This window comes from Dendrobates tinctorius, unplaced genomic scaffold (assembly GCF_039654945.1).
Source record: "Dendrobates tinctorius isolate UK_male_01 unplaced genomic scaffold, ASM3965494v1 ptg000173l, whole genome shotgun sequence".
Classification (NCBI taxonomy): domain Eukaryota; kingdom Metazoa; phylum Chordata; class Amphibia; order Anura; family Dendrobatidae; genus Dendrobates; species Dendrobates tinctorius.
The window spans coordinates 8,996,046-9,015,318 of NW_027361840.1; the positions used below are offsets into that span (position 1 = coordinate 8,996,046).

General features: G+C 50.5%; 1 protein-coding gene across 3 annotated transcripts in view; it reads right to left on the minus strand.

Moving 5' to 3' along the window:
* The window catches only part of NBEAL2 (neurobeachin like 2), a 106,566-nt gene that overhangs the window by 16,459 nt on the left and 70,834 nt on the right, over positions 1-19,273 (minus strand). For 2 of the 3 annotated variants that reach the window (XM_073551162.1, XM_073551160.1), the window contains 15 exons: positions 18,621-18,713; positions 18,266-18,437; positions 17,815-17,948; positions 17,576-17,735; positions 16,956-17,058; positions 9,875-10,028; positions 9,079-9,237; positions 8,757-8,916; positions 8,582-8,670; positions 5,105-5,782; positions 2,708-2,886; positions 2,468-2,621; positions 2,251-2,388; positions 1,679-1,984; positions 1,097-1,246 (listed from right to left, as the gene is read on the minus strand). In XM_073551162.1, the coding sequence (XP_073407263.1) occupies positions 1,097-1,246; positions 1,679-1,984; positions 2,251-2,388; positions 2,468-2,621; positions 2,708-2,886; positions 5,105-5,782; positions 8,582-8,670; positions 8,757-8,916; positions 9,079-9,237; positions 9,875-10,028; positions 16,956-17,058; positions 17,576-17,735; positions 17,815-17,948; positions 18,266-18,437; positions 18,621-18,713 (2,829 nt within the window). The remainder of the gene's footprint in view (positions 1-1,096; positions 1,247-1,678; positions 1,985-2,250; positions 2,389-2,467; positions 2,622-2,707; positions 2,887-5,104; positions 5,783-8,581; positions 8,671-8,756; positions 8,917-9,078; positions 9,238-9,874; positions 10,029-16,955; positions 17,059-17,575; positions 17,736-17,814; positions 17,949-18,265; positions 18,438-18,620; positions 18,714-19,273) is intronic. The other variant, XM_073551161.1, reaches the window with a different exon arrangement.

A 19,273-nucleotide genomic window follows, 5' to 3' on the forward strand; every position in this document is an offset into this window, starting at 1 on the left:
CTCCAGGGTTGCAGGACTTCATATCCCCCCAGTGCTTCCTGCAGCTTCATCGTCTCTACAGATATGAATATAAAAAATCCCCCCCAAAAAAGCCAGGGACGCTCCTCCGATTACGTGACAAGCTGGAAAGGCGGAATGCAGCTCTGGATGTGACTAGTGGCTAAGACATGATGTGTTAATAGAACAGCGACTGCAGTTCTGGTGGGGATTGGTGGATAAGACAAGATGTATCAGCAGAATGGTGAGTGCAGCACTGGATGTGACTGGTGGATAAGACACAATGAGACTGCAGAACAGTGACTGCAGCTCTGGAGGTGACTGGTGGATAAGACACGATGTATCAGCAGAATAGGGAGTGCAGCACTGGATGTGACTGGTGGATAAGACACAATGAGACTGCAGAACAGTGACTCTAGCTCTGGAGGTGGCTGGTGGATAAGACACAATGTATCAGCAGAATAGTGAGTGCATCACTGGATATGACTGGTGGATAAGACACAATGGGACTGCAGAACAGTGACTGCAGCTCTGGAGGTGACTGGTGGATAAGACACGATGTATCAGCAGAATAGTGAGTGCAGCACTGGATGTGACTAGTGGATAAGACGCAATGGGACTGCAGAACAGTGACTGCAGCTCTGGAGGTGACTGGTGGATAAGACACGATGTATCAGCAGAATGGTGAGTGCAGCACTGGATGTGACTGGTGGATAAGACGCGATGGGACTGCAGAACAGTGACTGCAGCTCTGGAGGTGACTGGTGGATAAGACACGATGTATCAGCAGAATGGTGAGCGCATCACTGGATGTGACTGGTGGATAAGACACAATGGGACTGCAGAACAGTGACTGCAGCTCTGGAGGTGACTGGTGGATAAGACACGATGTATCAGCAGAATAGTGAGTGCAGCACTGGATGTGACTGGTGGATAAGACATGATGGGACTGCAGAACAGTGGCTCCAGCTCTGGAGGTGACTGGTGGATAAAACATGATGTAACAGCAGAATAGGGAGTGTAGCTCTGGAGGTGACTAGAGGATAAGACACGATGTAACAGCAGATTAGTGTGTGCAGCTACGGAGGTGAGGACTTACCTGAAATCTGCCCCTGCTCTCCCCTTTCTCAGTCTCTCTTCGTAGGGAGCTGCTCATTAAGGCATCATAGCAGGAGTTCCAGAAGGACGACATCTGGTTGTGGCTTTTTGTAAATGTGTCCCTTTCTAGTTGCTCCATCGCAGGCTGGACCTGGCGGGCGAAAGGAGCCGCGTTACATTGGAGTTAAATGCTGTCCCAGGCTTCAGTTCCACCTTGTCAGAGGTTGAATGGAGTCGCCTCCCCCATACAGTTGTGTCCCCATAAACAGTTGCCACCCCCATACAGTAGCCCCCCATACAGTCGCCCCCTTATACAGTCGCTGCCCCAGTCACCGACCCCATAATTCTCCGCCCCCATGCAGTTGCGCCCCCATAAACAGTCGCCCCCTTATACAGTCACCCCCCATACACTCGCCGACCCCATACAGTAAACGCCCCGTACTGTGGCAATCTATGTGATCTGAAAATCCATCTGGATCTAATCTGACTCGCATTGCGGAGGGTGAGGAATATGATGAGGAACTGAAAGAAAGTTTTATTTATTAGGTCGGTTCTTACAAGGAGTCCAGATCACTCTCCTGACCTGCTTTTCTATGAAGATCTTCCATTCGGAGCTGTTGCAGAAGCTCTTGAGGTCATCATGGAAGGTCAGGCTCCCATTGGTAGGTGGCAGGGAGGGCAGATGTTCCTGCAGCTGGAGGCACTCGTAACACTGGTCCATGACTGTCCGGATGATAGGCACCAGGCCTAAGAAGGTCTCGGACTTGGCGCTGACAGAGCTCAGGAGCGGGACCTGCAGGCTGCCAAGTAAGAAGCAGGCCTCCTCCTTCTTCAGGGCGGTGGCGTATTTCAGGATCTCGTGAAGCTTTGAGGAGGCCGATAAATGCATCTGAATGGATAAATCACAGGTTACCATCACGGGCACAACTGATAGCAGCATGTAAGGAGTTAACAGCAGCGGTCGGAGCTGGCGCTGGTCACTGCAGATTCAGGCAGATGACTGTATTAGCTCTTGAGCCCACTCCACACATGCGGACCCTGGGGCACATGTACTAGTACAAGGTTAATGGCCACTGCGACTGTCCTAATGCAGCTAAGCACTGGACCCGTGCCGTCCGCCATGTGACCCTCCCCTCGGGTGTTTTGCGCCCTCACCTGTTGGTCATCGAGCTTGATGAATCCTATGATGATCCTGAGTCCGATCTGTGCCATCTCCTTCAGGTCTGACGTCCCGTTTACCAAGTAATTCCACACATCTAGCTTTTCCAGTAAGTTAGTGACCCCCTCGAATATCTGACGAGATGCAGAAATTCTCTTTATAAACCAAGAAGCCTCTTAAATCTCAAAGTAAATGAGAAAAGTAGAAAGTCACCTTTTCACTCCAGAGGATTTCATTGCTGTCCCCCTCAGAGAAGAGGAAGTCCTGCAGGAGGCGCAGGAGCTTCAGCACGCTGTGCCCGAGGCTGGCGGAAGACGACGCTTCCTTCAGGTCCGTCAACGCCGATTCTAACATCATCTCCAGGAGGCTGAGGACAGACGGAGGCAAGGAGGCTGAGCAATCCCTCCATGAAGTCTGCGGGGGGACAGCGTCCTCACCATCCCCATCACTCACCTCCGTTTGATCTCATCCGGGGGTCTCACCAGCTCGCAGGCTGATCCCAGCTTGGTGAGGACGGAGAAGACCTGACCCCGCTCCTTCCAGGCTCCGTCTTCTTGACCTTCCACTCCCCTCCATGTGACGGAGAAGATGATGTTGGTGAGGAGGTTGCACAGCTCTTCTTCTGGGGTCTGCTGGAGAACAGACACGTATTACACACCGGTGACCACGGAGGAGCAGATACGGGGACGACACAACGCAGCAGCACGGGGAGAGACATAACGCAGCAGCACGGGGAGAGACATAACGCAGCAGCACGGGGAGAGACATAACGCAGCAGCACGGGGAGAGACATAACGCAGCAGCACGGGGAGAGACATAACGCAGCAGCACGGGGAGAGACATAACGCAGCAGCACGGGGAGAGACATAACGCAGCAGCACGGGGAGAGACATAACGCAGCAGCACGGGGAGAGACATAACGCAGCAGCACGGGGAGAGACATAGCGCAGCAGCACGGGGAGAGACATAGCGCAGCAGCACGGGGAGAGACATAGCAGAGCACGGGGAGAGACATAGCAGAGCACGGGGAGAGACATAACGCGGCACGGGGAGAGACATAACGCGGCACGGGGAGAGACATAACGCGGCACGGGGAGAGACATAACGCAGCAGCACAGGCAGAGACATAGCACAGCACGGGGAGACAACGCAGCACGGGGAGACAAAACGCGGCACGGGGAGAGACATAACGCGGCACGGGGAGAGACATAACGCGGCACGGGGAGAGACATAACGCGGCACGGGGAGAGACATAACGCGGCACGGGGAGAGACATAACGCGGCACGGGGAGAGACATAACGCGGCACGGGGAGAGACATAACGCGGCACGGGGAGAGACATAACGCGGCACGGGGAGAGACATAACGCGGCACGGGGAGAGACATAACGCGGCACGGGGAGAGACATAACGCAGCAGCACAGGCAGAGACATAGCACAGCACGGGGAGACAACGCAGCACGGGGAGACAAAACGCGGCACGGGGAGAGACATAACGCGGCACGGGGAGAGACATAACGCGGCACGGGGAGAGACATAACGCGGCACGGGGAGAGACATAACGCGGCACGGGGAGAGACATAACGCGGCACGGGGAGAGACATAACGCGGCACGGGGAGAGACATAACGCGGCACGGGGAGAGACATAACGCGGCACGGGGAGAGACATAACGCGGCACGGGGAGACAAAACGCGGCACGGGGAGAGACCTAACGCGGCACGGGGAGAGACCTAACGCGGCACGGGGAGAGACCTAACGCGGCACGGGGAGAGACCTAACGCGGCACGGGGAGAGACCTAACGCGGCACGGGGAGAGACCTAACGCGGCACGGGGAGAGACATAACGCAGCAGCACGGGGAGAGACATAACGCAGCAGCACGGGGAGAGACATAACGCAGCAGCACGGGGAGAGACATAACGCAGCAGCACGGGGAGAGACATAACGCAGCAGCACGGGGAGAGACATAACGCAGCAGCACGGGGAGAGACATAACGCGGCACGGGGAGAGACATAACGCGGCACGGGGAGAGACATAACGCGGCACGGGGAGAGACATAACGCGGCACGGGGAGAGACCTAACACGGCACGGGGAGAGCCCTAACGCGGCACGGGGAGAGCCATAACGCGGCACGGGGAGAGACATAGCACAGCACTGTGAGGACACCTAGAGCAGCATTGGGGGGAGACAGTGCCGCACACGCAGTGCTGCCTATGGACCAGGACGCTTCACAAGAGCAGTCATGGATAATAAGGGGAACCCAGACCCGGAGTAAAAGAGGGACAGACTGTAACTTATCTTACTTGAGACATACACAATATGATAAGTAAGTGATAAGTGATAAGTAAGTGATAAGTAACCCTACAAGTTACTGATTGCTGCAGATATTCTCATCACGGGGCACTGCTGTGATTTTGTGACAGAAATGATCACTAATCGAGGAAATGACAAGTGTATCAGCGATTATTTAGCCCTTCTTATAGTCACCGGGCCTAGAGATGACGGCATCAAGGGCTTGAACCTGGGTCAGCCGCACGGTCAGATGCCTGTAGTCACCGGACGCGTCCTGGCTGTGGCTCTGATTAGTAATTCCACATAATGCAGAATTGATGAGGAGGAGCCGGGGATGGCGGCAGGTAGGCGATGGCTCACAGGACTCCCGGCTGGCGGCAATGGGCTACAGACGTGGCTGATGCACCAGTGACTGAGGATAGCTTCAATAGCAATGCTTGTGTCCTTTTAAGTCGGCAGCACGTGTACACGGAGCGGAGAGCTGCAGACACAACAGTGATCGGCCCCGAACACCTACAAGAGTAATGGCTGCCTGCAAAGCGCCGGTCATGCCTACCTGGGGGTTGCTGGTGTTGGAGATGGTGTCACTGGTCAGAGTCTCCTGGTAGCTGCTGTCGTCCAGAACATTGGACAGGCTCGAGCTCTTCCTCGCCCGCATCCCTGGGAAGGGTTTGAAGGTCTCCAGCGGTGAGGGGGTTCCTGGCTGGCTGACAGGTGTCTGGTTCCCACTCTCGGCAGTGATGGCCGAGCTGGCGCTTCCCAGGTCCAAGCGCAGGTCGAACGGAGACATAGAGAAAGGGGAGAGGGGCTGGTAGGCATTGCCGTAGGGAGGTCCGTCCGGGCAGCTGGCCTCTTCCGAGGCGTCGGCCATACTGGAGGAGCAGTGACTGGCTTGGTCCGAAGAGTCGAAGGACTTGAAGTTATAAGCATGAAGCGGTTTTCCTTTGGCGGCCGGTGATACGGAAAGATCAGAAAAGCCTTCTGAAAAGTCAAGGTCACCAGCCTCGAAGGTCTGGAAAACAGGATCTGGATCCGTCTGGTCTACTGAGCTTTCCCGGTAAAGCCCCGGTTCCCCATCCTTACTGCCGTCCATCCTCTTCAGGGGGCTGCTCAGACTGTGGGGTCTCGACTCGTACGACTCTTTGATGTACAGCTTGGTTAGGAGATCCTGCCACCCGGTCTGCTTGGCGAGATGTCGTACGATGTCTTGTTGGGAGTAGATCAGGTGAAAAAGCTGGAAATTCAGAAATGTCCCGGAGTCATGAGTGTGCCCCTCTGCAGTGCATCCTGGGACATGTAGTGCAGAACTACCCCGAGTCATGGATGTGCCCCTCTGCAGTGCATCCTCGGACATGTAGTGCAGAACTACCCCGAGTCATGGATGTGCCCCTCTGCAGTGCATCCTCGGACATGTAGTGCAGAACTACCCCGAGTCATGGATTTGCCCCTCTGCAGTGCATCCTGGGACACGTAGTGCAGAACTACCCCGAGTCATGGATATGCCCCTCTGCAGTGCATCCTGGGACGTAGTGCAGAACTACCCCGAGTCATGGATATGCCCCTCTGCAGTGCATCCTGGAACATGTAGTGCAGAACTACCCCGAGTCATGGATGTGCCCCTCTGCAGTGCATCCTCGGACATGTAGTGCAGAACTACCCCGAGTCATGGATTTGCCCCTCTGCAGTGCATCCTGGGACAAGTAGTGCAGAACTACCCCGAGTCATGGATATGCCCCTCTGCAGTGCATCCTGGGACATGTAGTGCAGAACTACCCCGAGTCATGGATATTCCCCTCTGCAGTGCATCCTGGGACGTAGTGCAGAACTACCCCGAGTCATGGATATGCCCCTCTGCAGTGCATCCTCGGACATGTAGTGCAGAACTACCCCGAGTCATGGATTTGCCCCTCTGCAGTGCATCCTGGAACATGTAGTGCAGAACTACCCCGAGTCATGGATGTGCCCCTCTGCAGTGCATCCTCGGACATGTAGTGCAGAACTACCCCGAGTCATGGATTTGCCCCTCTGCAGTGCATCCTGGGACATGTAGTGCAGAACTACCCCGAGTCATGGATATGCCCCTCTGCAGTGCATCCTGGGACATGTAGTGCAGAACTACCCCGAGTCATGGATATGCCCCTCTGCAGTGCATCCTGGGACGTAGTGCAGAACTACCCCGAGTCATGGATATGCCCCTCTGCAGTGCATCCTCGGACATGTAGTGCAGAACTACCCCGAGTCATGGATTTGCCCCTCTGCAGTGCATCCTGGAACATGTAGTGCAGAACTACCCCGAGTCATGGATGTGCCCCTCTGCAGTGCATCCTCGGACATGTAGTGCAGAACTACCCCGAGTCATGGATATGCCCCTCTGCAGTGCATCCTGGGACATGTAGTGCAGAACTACCCCGAGTCATGGATATGCCCCTCTGCAGTGCATCCTGGAACATGTAGTGCAGAACTACCCCGAGTCATGGATAAGCCCCTCTGCAGTGCATACTGGGACATGTAGTGCAGAACTACCCCGAGTCATGGATATGCCCCTCTGCAGTGCATCCTGGAACATGTAGTGCAGAACTACCCCGAGTCATGGATGTGCCCCTCTGCAGTGCATACTGGGACATGTAGTGCAGAACTACCCCGAGTCATCGATGTGCCCCTCTGCAGTGCATCCTGGGACATGTAGTGCAGAACTACCCCGATTCATGAATGTGCCCCTCTGCAGTGCATCCTGGGACATGTAGAGCAGAACTACCCCGAGTCATGGACGTGCCCCTCTGCAGTGCATCTTGGGATATGAAGTGCAGAACTACCCCGATTCATGAATGTGTCCCTCTGCAGTGCATCCTGGGACATGTAGTGCAGAACTACCCCGAGTCATGGATATGCCCCTCTGCAGTGCATCCTGGGACATGTAGTGCAGAACTACCCCGAGTCATGGATATGCCCCTCTGCAGTGCATCCTGGGACGTAGTGCAGAACTACCCCGAGTCATGGATATGCCCCTCTGCAGTGCATCCTCGGACATGTAGTGCAGAACTACCCCGAGTCATGGATTTGCCCCTCTGCAGTGCATCCTGGAACATGTAGTGCAGAACTACCCCGAGTCATGGATGTGCCCCTCTGCAGTGCATCATCGGACATGTAGTGCAGAACTACCCCGAGTCATGGATTTGCCCCTCTGCAGTGCATCCTGGGACATGTAGTGCAGAACTACCCCGAGTCATGGATATGCCCCTCTGCAGTGCATCCTGGAACATGTAGTGCAGAACTACCCCGAGTCATGGATATGCCCCTCTGCAGTGCATCCTGGGACATGTAGTGCAGAACTACCCCGAGTCATGGATATGCCCCTCTGCAGTGCATCCTGGAACATGTAGTGCAGAACTACCCCGAGTCATGGATAAGCCCCTCTGCAGTGCATACTGGGACATGTAGTGCAGAACTACCCCGAGTCATGGATATGCCCCTCTGCAGTGCATCCTGGAACATGTAGTGCAGAACTACCCCGAGTCATGGATGTGCCCCTCTGCAGTGCATACTGGGACATGTAGTGCAGAACTACCCCGAGTCATCGATGTGCCCCTCTGCAGTGCATCCTGGGACATGTAGTGCAGAACTACCCCGATTCATGAATGTGCCCCTCTGCAGTGCATCCTGGGACATGTAGAGCAGAACTACCCCGAGTCATGGACGTGCCCTTCTGCAGTGCATCTTGGGATATGAAGTGCAGAACTACCCCGATTCATGAATGTGTCCCTCTGCAGTGCATCCTGGGACATGTAGTGCAGAACTACCCCGAGTCATGGATATGCCCCTCTGCAGTACATCCCGGGACATGTAGTGCAGAACTACCCCGAGTCATGAATGTGCCCCTCTGCAGTGCATCCTGGATATGTAGTGCAGAGTCATGGATGTGCCCCTCTGCAGTGCATCCTGGGAGATGTAGTGCAGAAATGTGCCGCGTCACGGCTGTATGCGCTGGGCTTACACTGCAGCACTGAGGATGCAACACGATCATTATGCCTCTTACCTTTCGGCAAACATCCAGCTTCACCGGCAGCTCTGCCCTGTGCGACAGGTAAACCACGGCCAGAAGATCCTTGTAATTAGGGGTCACATCTACAGCCAAAAACAGGAGATGCTTGAACTGCTGGCAGTGCGGCCCCAGCGCTGCTCAGCGAGGTGGCACCGGGTCACAGTCTTACCAGAGCCCAGGACCTGCTCGGAGAGGCAGCGGATCAGCAGCATGGACACCGGGACGTCGCTGAGGAAGGAGATCAGACCCGGGTACCCGATGTCCTTCAGCTTCAGCCGATGCTTCAGACGCTCATTCACCTTCTCGTACTTCACCAACTTGTACAAGATCTGGAGGAAGTAACGATAACTGAAGTTACACCTCATGTCCTGTGCAAACTACTGATGCCTGGTATCAGCCATCAAGGCTGTGGAGAAGGCGATGCATTCATGACCAGCAGAGAGATCCGACATCGGCATGGCCAGAAAAAGGGGGAGAGGGAAATCACCGACCTTAAAGACTTTTTCCCTCAACTGATCGGAGAATTTCTTCTGGGCAAGAAGGAAATAGAAGACGTCAATGTTTCCTTGTTCCAGGAGGAAAATGTAAAGCAGCTCGTTATTAATATTTCCCTTCAAGAAGCTGAGAAAAACGTCCAGGATCCCGCACACCTGGAATACAAGAAACACAGGGAGACCTGACATCACTTATGCAGTATTGTGCTCAGGAGCTGCACTCACTATTCTGCTGGTGCAGTCACTGTGTACATACATTACATTACTGATCCTGAGTTACATCCTGTATTATACCCTAGAGCTGCACTCACTATTCTGCTGGTGCAGTCACTGTGTACATACATTACTGATCCTGAGTTACATCCTGTATTTTACCCCAGAGCTGCACTCACTATTCTGTTGGTGCAGTCACTGTGTACATACATTACATTACTGATCCTGAGTTACATCCTGTATTATACCCCAGAGCTGCACTCACTATTCTGCTGGTGCAGTCACTGTGTACATACATTACTGATCCTGAGTTACATCCTGTATTATACTCCAGAGCTGCACTCACTATTCTGTTGGTGCAGTCATTGTGCACATACATTACATTACTGATCCTGAGTTACCTCCTGTATTATACCCCAGAGCTGCACTCACTATTCTGCTGGTGCAGTCACTGCGTACAAACACTGTGTCCCCAAAAAGTGTCTTTAAAATGTTGTTGGTAAGTGGAAAAGTGGGCAGATCTGTGAGTTATCATTCCATTATTTCTGCTCAACTAACTCATTCAATCCCTATAATATACCTGCTCCTCGTCATTCACAGACGATGTGTAATTCAGCAGAGTGTGCAAGTCTTCGGGACTCAGGTTCTTGGAAAGCAAATCCTTAATAAGAGAGAAGAGCGACATCTGGATGGTCTTCACATTGTCAGCAGTGATCTGTTCCTCCTTTTGCGTCCTGTAGTTTAGACAAAAAACGTATTACTTAGGACAAATTCTGTCTACAGCCACCACTAGGGGGAGCACCCTGCATACATAGATACATGATAAGATCCTGTCTGCAGCCACCACTAGGAGGAGCTCCCTGTATACAGAGATACATGATAAGAGCCTGTCTGCAGCCACCACTAGGAGGAGCTCCCTGTATACATAGATACATGATAAGAGCCTGTCTGCAGCCACCACTAGGAGGAGCTCCCTGTATACAGAGATACATGATAAGATCCTGTCTGCAGCCACCACTAGGGGGAGCTCCCTGTATACAGATACATGATAAGATCCTGTCTGCAGTCAGCACTAGGGGGAGCTCCCTGTATACAGAGATACATGATAAGATCCTGTCTGCAGTCAGCACTATGGGGAGCTCCCTGTATACAGAGATACATGATAAGATCCTGTCTGCAGTCACCACTAGGGGGAGCTCCCTGTATAGAGAGAAACATGATAAGATCCTGTCTGCAGTCACCACTAGGAGGAGCTCCCTGTATACAGAGATACATGATAAGAACCTGTATGCAGCCACCACTAGGGGGAGCTCCCAGTATACAGAGATACATGATAAGATCCTGTCTGCAGTCACCACTAGGAGGAGCTCCCTGTACACAGTACAGACCAAAAGTTTGGACACACCTTCTCATTCAAAGTGTTTTCTTTATTTTCATGACTATGAAAATTGTAGATTCACTCTGAAGGCATCAAAACTATGAATTACCACATGTGAAATTATATAATTAAGAAAAAAGTGTGAAACAACTGAAAATATGTCTTATATTCTAGGTTCTTTAAAGTAGCCACCTTTTGCTTTGATTACTGCTTTGCACACTCTTGGCATTCTCTTGATGAGCTTCAAGAGGTAGTCACCGGAAATGGTTTTCACTTCACAGGTGTGCCCTGTCAGGATTAATAAGTGGGATTTCTTGCCTTATAAATGAGGTTGGGACCATCAGTTGTGTTGTGCAGAAGTCTGGTGGATACACAGCTGATAGTCCTACTGAATAAATGACGATGATTGACCTCATGGAGATCAACATCCAACACTGCGGAGACACCATCACGTGTTTCTCAACGCAGTGATTCTAGAGCACTGCCCCCATCCCTTATGGGAAATATGTAAAACATGCAGAACAGAAGCCGCGGAGACACCATCACATGTTTCTCAACGCAAGCAATGACTAGCCAGGTCTTTCACCGGGAAGGAACAACCACAGGAAGGGCAGTCTCCAATGAAGGAAACCACCTATGCCAAAACATGGTATCCATCCACAGACAGCTGTTTCGGGGTATTTGCCCCTCATCAGTGTGGAGTAGGAAACTGGCTAGTAGGAGCAATGCCTAGTAGAAGACTGTGATAAATGACGATGATTGACCTCATGGAGATCAACATCCAACACTGCGGAGACACCATCACGTGTTTCTCAACGCAGCGATTCTAGAGCACTGCCCCCATCCCTTATGGGAAATATGTGGAGACTGGCATATTTGGTTTCCTTCATTGGAGACTGCCCTTCCCGTGGTTGTTCCTTCCCAGTGAAAGACCTGGCTAGTCATTGCTTGCGTTGAGAAACATGTGATGGTGTCTCCGCGGCTTCTGTTTTGCATGTTTTACATATTTCCCATAAGGGATGGGGGCAGTGCTCTAGAATCACTGCGTTGAGAAACACGTGATGGTGTCTCCGCAGTGTTGGATGTTGATCTCCATGAGGTCAATCATCGTCATTTATCACAGCCTTCTACTAGGCATTGCTCCTACTAGCCAGTTTCCTACTCCACACTGATGAGGGGCAAATACCCCGAAACAGCTGTCTGTGGATGGATGCAATGTTTTGGCATAGGTGGTTTCCTTCATTGGAGACTGCCCTTCCCGTGGTTGTTCCTTCCCGGTGAAAGACCTGGCTAGTCATTGCTTGCGTTGAGAAACATGTGATGGTGTCTCCGCGGCTTCTGTTTTGCATGTTTTACATATTTCCCATAAGGGATGGGGGCAGTGCTCTAGAATCACTGCGTTGAGAAACACGTGATGGTGTCTCCGCAGTGTCGGATGTTGATCTCCATGAGGTCAATCATCGTCATTTATCACAGTCTTCTACTAGGCATTGCTCCTACTAGCCAGTTTCCTACTCCACACTGATGAGGGGCAAATACCCCGAAACAGCTGTCAGTGGATGGATACCATGTTTTGGCATAGGTGGCTTCCTTCATTGGAGACTGCCCTTCTCGTGGTTGTTCCTTCCCGGTGAAAGACCTGGCTAGTCATTGCTTGCGTTGAGAAACATGTGATGGTGTCTCCGCGGCTTCTGTTTTGCATGTTTTACATATTTCCCATAAGGGATGGGGGCAGTGCTCTAGAATCACTGCGTTGAGAAACACGTGATGGTGTCTCCGCAGTGTCGGATGTTGATCTCCATGAGGTCAATCATCGTCATTTATCACAGTCTTCTACTAGGCATTGCTCCTACTAGCCAGTTTCCTACTCCACACTGATGAGGGGCAAATACCCCGAAACAGCTGTCAGTGGATGGATACCATGTTTTGGCATAGGTGGCTTCCTTCATTGGAGACTGCCCTTCCCGTGGTTGTTCCTTCCCGGTGAAAGACCTGGCTAGTCATTGCTTGCGTTGAGAAACATGTGATGGTGTCTCCGCTGCTTCTGTTTTGCAAGTCCTACTGAATAGACTGTTAGAATTTGTATTATGGTAAGAAAAAAGCAGCTGAGTAAAGAAAAACGAGTGGCCATCATTACTTTAATGAAGGTCAGTCAGTCCGAAAAATTGGGAAAACTATGAAAGTGTCCCCAGTGCAGTGGCAAAAACCATCAAGCGCTACAAAGAAACTGGCTCACATGAGGACCGCCCCAGGAAAGGAAGACCAAGAGTCACCTCTGCTGCGGAGGATAAGTTCATCCGAGTCACCAGCCTCAGAAATCGCAGGTTAACAGCAGCTCGGATTAGAGACCAGGTCAATGCCACACAGCGTTCTAGCAGCAGACACATCTCTACAACAACTGTTAAGAGGAGACTTTGTGCAGCAGGCCTTCATGGTAAAACAGCTGCTAGGAAACCACTGCTAAGGACAGGCAACAAGCAGAAGAGACTTGTTTGGGATAAAGAACACAAGGAATGGACATTAGACCAGTGGAAATCTGTGCTTTGGTCTGATGAGTCCAAATTTGAGATCTTTCGTTCCAACCACCGCGTCTTTGTGCGACGCAGAAAAGGTTCTGAACGGATGGACTCTACGTGCCTGGTTCCCACCGTGAAGCATGGAGGAGGAGGTGAGATGGTGTGGGGGTGCTTTGCTGGTGATACTGTTGGGGATTTATTCAAAACTAGCTTAAGAGCCCGGCGCTGCCCGGGCATAGTAACTAACTGGTGTTAGTTATAGCAAATTATAATTATCCTCCATCCCAAAGTCAACCATTATGACATCATAATGAGCGGCGGGGCTTGATACACACACTTTTTCCCCATTATGTAGATAAGGGCAAAATTGTTTGGTGAATTGGAACTCGCGGGGTTAAAATTTCGCCTCACAACATAGCCTAGGACGCTCTCGGGGTCCAGACGTGTGACTGTGCCAAATTTTGTGGCTGTAGCTGCGACGGTGCGGATGCCAATCCCGGACATACACACACATACATACATACATACATACATACACACACACACACATACACACATACATACATACAGTTGTGGCCAAAAGTATTGACACCCCTGCCATTCTGTCAGATAATACTCAGTTTCTTCCTGAAAATGATTGCAAATACAAATTCTTTGGTATTATTATCTTCATTTAATTTGTCTTAAATGAAAAAACACAAGAGAATGAAGCAAAAAGCAAAACATTGATCATTTCACACAAAACTCAAAAAATGGGCCATACAAAAGTATTGGCACCCTCAGCCTAATACTTTGTTGCACAACCTTTAGCCAAAATAACTGCGACCAACCGCTTCCGGTAACCATCAATGAGTTTCTTACAATGCTCTGCTGGAATTTTAGACCATTCTTCTTTGGCAAACTGCTCCAGGTCCCTGATATTTGAAGGGTGCCTTCTCCAAACTGCCATTTTTAGATCTCTCCACAGGTGTTCTATGGGATTCCGGTCTGGACTCATTGCAGGCCACCTTAGAAGTCTCCAGTGCTTTCTCTCAAACCATTTTCTAGTGCTTTTTGAAGTGTGTTTTGGGTCATTGTCCTGCTGGAAGACCCATGACCTCTGAGGGAGACCCAGCTTTCTCACACTGGGCCCTACATTATGCTGCAAAATTTGTTGGTAGTCTTCAGACTTCATAATGCCATGCACACGATCAAGCAGTCCAGTGCCAGAGGCAGCAAAGCAACCCCAAAACATCAGGGAACCTCCGCCATGTTTGACTGTAGGGACCGTGTTCTTTTCTTTGAATGCCTCTTTTTTTCTCCTGTAAACTCTATGTTGATGCTTTTGCCCTAAAAGCTCTACTTTTGTCTCATCTGACCAGAGAACATTCTTCCAAAACGTTTTAGGCTTTTTCAGGTAAGTTTTGGCAAACTCCAGCCTGGCTTTTTTATGTCTCGGGGTAAGAAGTGGGGTCTTCCTAGGTCTCCTACCATACAGTCCCTTTTCATTCAGACACCGACGGATAGTACGGGTTGACACCGTTGTACCCTTGGACTGCAGGGCAGCTTGAACTTGTTTGGATGTTAGTAGAGGTTCTTTATCCAACATCTGCACAATCTTGCGTTGAAATCTCTTGTCAATTTTTCTTTTCTGTCCACATCTAGGGAGGTTAGCCACAGTGCCATGGGCTTTAACTTTCTTGATGACACTGCGCACGGTAGACACAGGAACATTCTGGTCTTTGGAGATGGACTTGTAGCCTTGAGATTGCTCATGCTTCCTCACAATTTGGTTTCTCAAGTCCTCAGACAGTTCTTTGGTCTTCTTTCTTTTCTCCATGCTCAATGTGGTACACACAAGGACACAGGACAGAGGTTGAGTCAACTTTAATCCATGTCAACTGGCTGCAAGTGTGATTTAGTTATTGCCAACACCTGTTAGGTGCCACAGGTAAGTTACAAGTGTTGTTAATTGCACAAATTAGAGAAGCATCACATGATTTTTCGAACAGTGCCAATACTTTTGTCCACCCTCTTTTTTATTGTTTGGTGTGGAATTATATCCAATTTGGCTTTAGGAAAATTCTTTTTGTGTTTTTTTCATTTAAGACAAATTAAATGAAGATAATAATACCGAAGAATTTGTGTTTGCAATCATTTTCAGGAAGAAACTGAGTATTATCTGACAGAATTGCAGGGTGCCAATACTTTTGGCCACAACTGTACATACACTTGAGCTTTATATATTAGATTGAACGCATGTTGAACCAGCATGGCTACCACAGCATCTTGCGGCGGCATGCTATTCCATCCGGTTTGCGCTTAGTTGGACCATCATTTATTTTTCAACAGGACAATGACCCCAAACACACCTCCAGGCTGTGTAAGGGATATTTGACCAAGATGGAGAGTGATGGGGTGCTACGCCAGATGACCTGGCCTGCACAGTCACCAGACCTGCACCCAATCGAGATGGTTTGGGGTGAGCTGGACCGCAGAGTGAAGGCAAAAGGGCCAACAAGTGCTAAGGATCTCTGGGAACTCCTTCAAGACTGGTGGAAGACCATTTCCGGTGATTACCTCTTGAAGCTCATCAAGAGAATGCCAAGAGTGTGCAAAGCAGTAATCAAAGCAAAAGGTGGCTACTTTGAAGAACCTAGAATGTAAGACATATTTTCAGAAGTTTCACACTTTTTTGTTAATTATATAATTCCACATGTGGTAATTCATTGTTTTGATGCCTTCAGAGTGAATCTACAATTTTCATAGTCCAAACTTTTGGCCTGTACTGTACAAAGATACATGATAAGATCCTGTAGGGGAGCTCCCTGTATACAGAGATACATGATAATATTCAGTCTGCAGCCACCACTAGGAGGAGCTCCCTGTATACAGAGATACATGATAAGATCCTGTCTGCAGCCACCCCTAGGGGGAGCTCCCTGTATACAGAGATACATGATAAGATCCAGTCTGCAGCCACCACTAGGGGGAGCTCCCTGTATACAGAGATACATGATAAGATCCTGTCTGCAGCCATCACTAGGGGGAGCTCCCTGTATACAGATACATGATAAGATCCTGTCTGCAGCCATCACTAGGGGGAGCTCCCTGTATACAGAGATACATGATAAGATCCTGTCTGCAGCCATCACTAGGGGGAGTTCCCTGTATACAGAGATACATGATAAGATCCTGTCTGCAGCCATCACTAGGGGGAGCTCCCTGTATACAGAGATACATGATAAGATCCTGTCTGCAGCCATCACTAGGGGGAGCTCCCTGTATACAGAGATACATGATAAGATCCTGTCTGCAGCCACCACTAGGGGGAGCTCCCTGTATACAGAGATACATGATAAGATCCTGTCTGCAGCCATCACTAGGGGGAGCTCCTTGTATACAGAGATACATGATAAGATCCTGTCTGCAGCCATCACTAGGGGGAGCTCCTTGTATACAGAGATACATGATAAGATCCTGTCTGCAGCCAGCACTAGGGGGAGCTCCCTGTATACAGAGATACATGATAAGATCCTGTCTGCAGCCACTACTAGGAGGAGCGCCATGTATACAGAGATACACGATAAGATCCTGTCTGCAGACACCACTAGGGGGAGCTCCCTGTATACAGAGATACATGATTAGATCCTGTCTGCAGCCATCACTAGGGGGAGCTCCCTGTATACAGAGATACATGATAAGATCCTGTCTGCAGCCACCACTAGGGGGAGCTCCCTGTTTAAATGTATAATAATATGTGATGTAAGGCAAAGATGGTTCCTTACCCATAATGCCTCCTGACAGAGTCCAGAATGTACTGCACCCCATATTTCCTCCGCACTCTCTGCTTTTGGTCCTTCATGATGGAGGACAGATACTGGATGTGACCTGAGCAACGACCATGTATCATTTAGTGTCTCTCAATAAAGAACAGAACATGAAAACAACTAGAGGAGGCACGGGGATGACACAAAGATGTAGTAGGCACGGAGGGCGGCATGGAGAAGGCGCGGAGGGCGGCATGGAGAAGGCACGGAGGGTGGCATGGAGGAGGCACGGAGGGCGGCATGGAGGAGGCACGGAGGGCGGCATGGAGAAGGCACGGAGGGCGGCATGGAGAAGGCACGGAGAAGGCACGGAGGGCGGCATGGAGAAGGCACGGAGGGCGGCATGGAGAAGGCACGGAGGGCGGCATGGAGAAGGCACGGAGGGCGGCATGGAGAAGGCACGGAGGGCGGCATGGAGAAGGCACGGAGGGCGGCATGGAGAAGGCACGGAGGGCGGCATGGAGGAGGCACGGAGGGCGGCATGGAGAAGGCACGGAGACGGCACGGAGGGCGGCATGGAGAAGGCACGGAGGGCGGCATGGAGAAGGCACGGAGGGCGGCATGGAGAAGGCACTCACCGAGACGCACAGCAAAATCGCTATTGCTCCATATCCGGAAATCGAACAGCAGGTGCTGGTAGAGATGGTGAAGCAGGACGGTGTGGCCGTCAGACGCCGTCTGGTCCATCAGCATCTGGGAGGCCATGAGCACGTTCATGTCCAGTGTGAGCGGTGACACCTGGGGCAGACAGAGCGGCCGCACGTTACCGCCGCGCTCTACGTCTTACATTCACCTTGCGGACAGCAGCCGCCCTCACCTTCTGCAGGAGGGCGCCCATGACGGCGGGGCCGTGGCACTGCAGCACGCTCTCCTGATTGGTCGGATGACCCTGGATAAAGTTCTTCATCATCAGAAGGAAGGCAGCCACTCCGTTTCGCTCCAGTCTGCTCTCTGCGGGAAAAGATGGAGGACGGCGTCACATGGGGGGACACAAGACACCAGGATGGAGTGAAAATATCCAGACACTACACACCAGTGTATATACATTACAAAAACACCTTCTGCTAATCTGGCATTACTAGAAACTGGATTATCAAATGTTCTGCGTTACTGGACACGATATAACGGGAATAGATTTTGTAGCTCATCATCTCCTCATTCTACTTTATGGTTTCTTTGACTCCAGATTCTGGACTAATGGAATTTCTGGATTAGAGGAGCCATATTGAAGGAATGTTCCTAAACTTTAGAATCCAATATTGACGCACCGGAGGATTTTCCCAGGGGAAGCTGCATGGATTGGGCGTTCCTGGAGGAGGTGAGCTCTGGGCCCACCAGATCGTGGGTCTCCGGGACACTGGGGGCTTCTTTGGTCTGTGACGCCACTTGGTGCAGCAGAGGCAGCAGGACGCCCATTCCCCCAACACAGTTGACCACGTCCTGCGGGACAGAGGGCGAAGGTCATAGTAGAACATCCTCACATATTCCTCCCTGGACGAGGCCTTTATAATCTGGGGCACCATAACACCCCAAAAATATGTTCCAGAATTTCACCAGTCATGTGATCTCAGATGCAGACCAATGGCAGGGTCCGGCCTGGGCTCTTAAAGAAACAGTACTTGCCTTTACATGCCATGTGACCACTTTGTGCCCGGTCAACCTCCCATCAAACGCTCGACTTGGGGACAGGTCCAAGCAAATGTTATTTTTGGAAGCCTGAAAACAAAACAACACAAAAAAAAACAAAACAGATAAATACCTGGAAGCTGGAAACTAAACAAAAAAAAAAGCTAAATGTAAAAATTTATGAGAAAATTTAGAAAAAGAAAAAAAAACTCATGACAGTCAAGAGATAGAAATTTTCCAAATAACCATCTGAAACTTATCAATTGTATTGTGTGATCCCAGGAGGTCTAGAGGTCAATTACAGCAACCACTACCCCACCTGGGATAATAAAAAATGACTTGGTCGTCTGTGAGGTCAATTTTAATATGTCTGTTGTTCTATGGTAGTTTAAGGGTTAATATTACTTTCATTGCTGATCTACAGTAATTTACAGATCAACTATCATATAAAATCACAAATATAATTTAAGGATTAATTCTAATATCCCTGGTGGTCAAGCGATGAATGATAATATCACAGGTACTCGAGAATATTTTACAGATCAACTGGAATATTTTTGATCTATGGCAGTTTAGGGGATAATATTATACTTCTTCTGCTCTATAGATAATTTTCATATCACTGAGGGTCTGTGCTAATTTACAAGTAG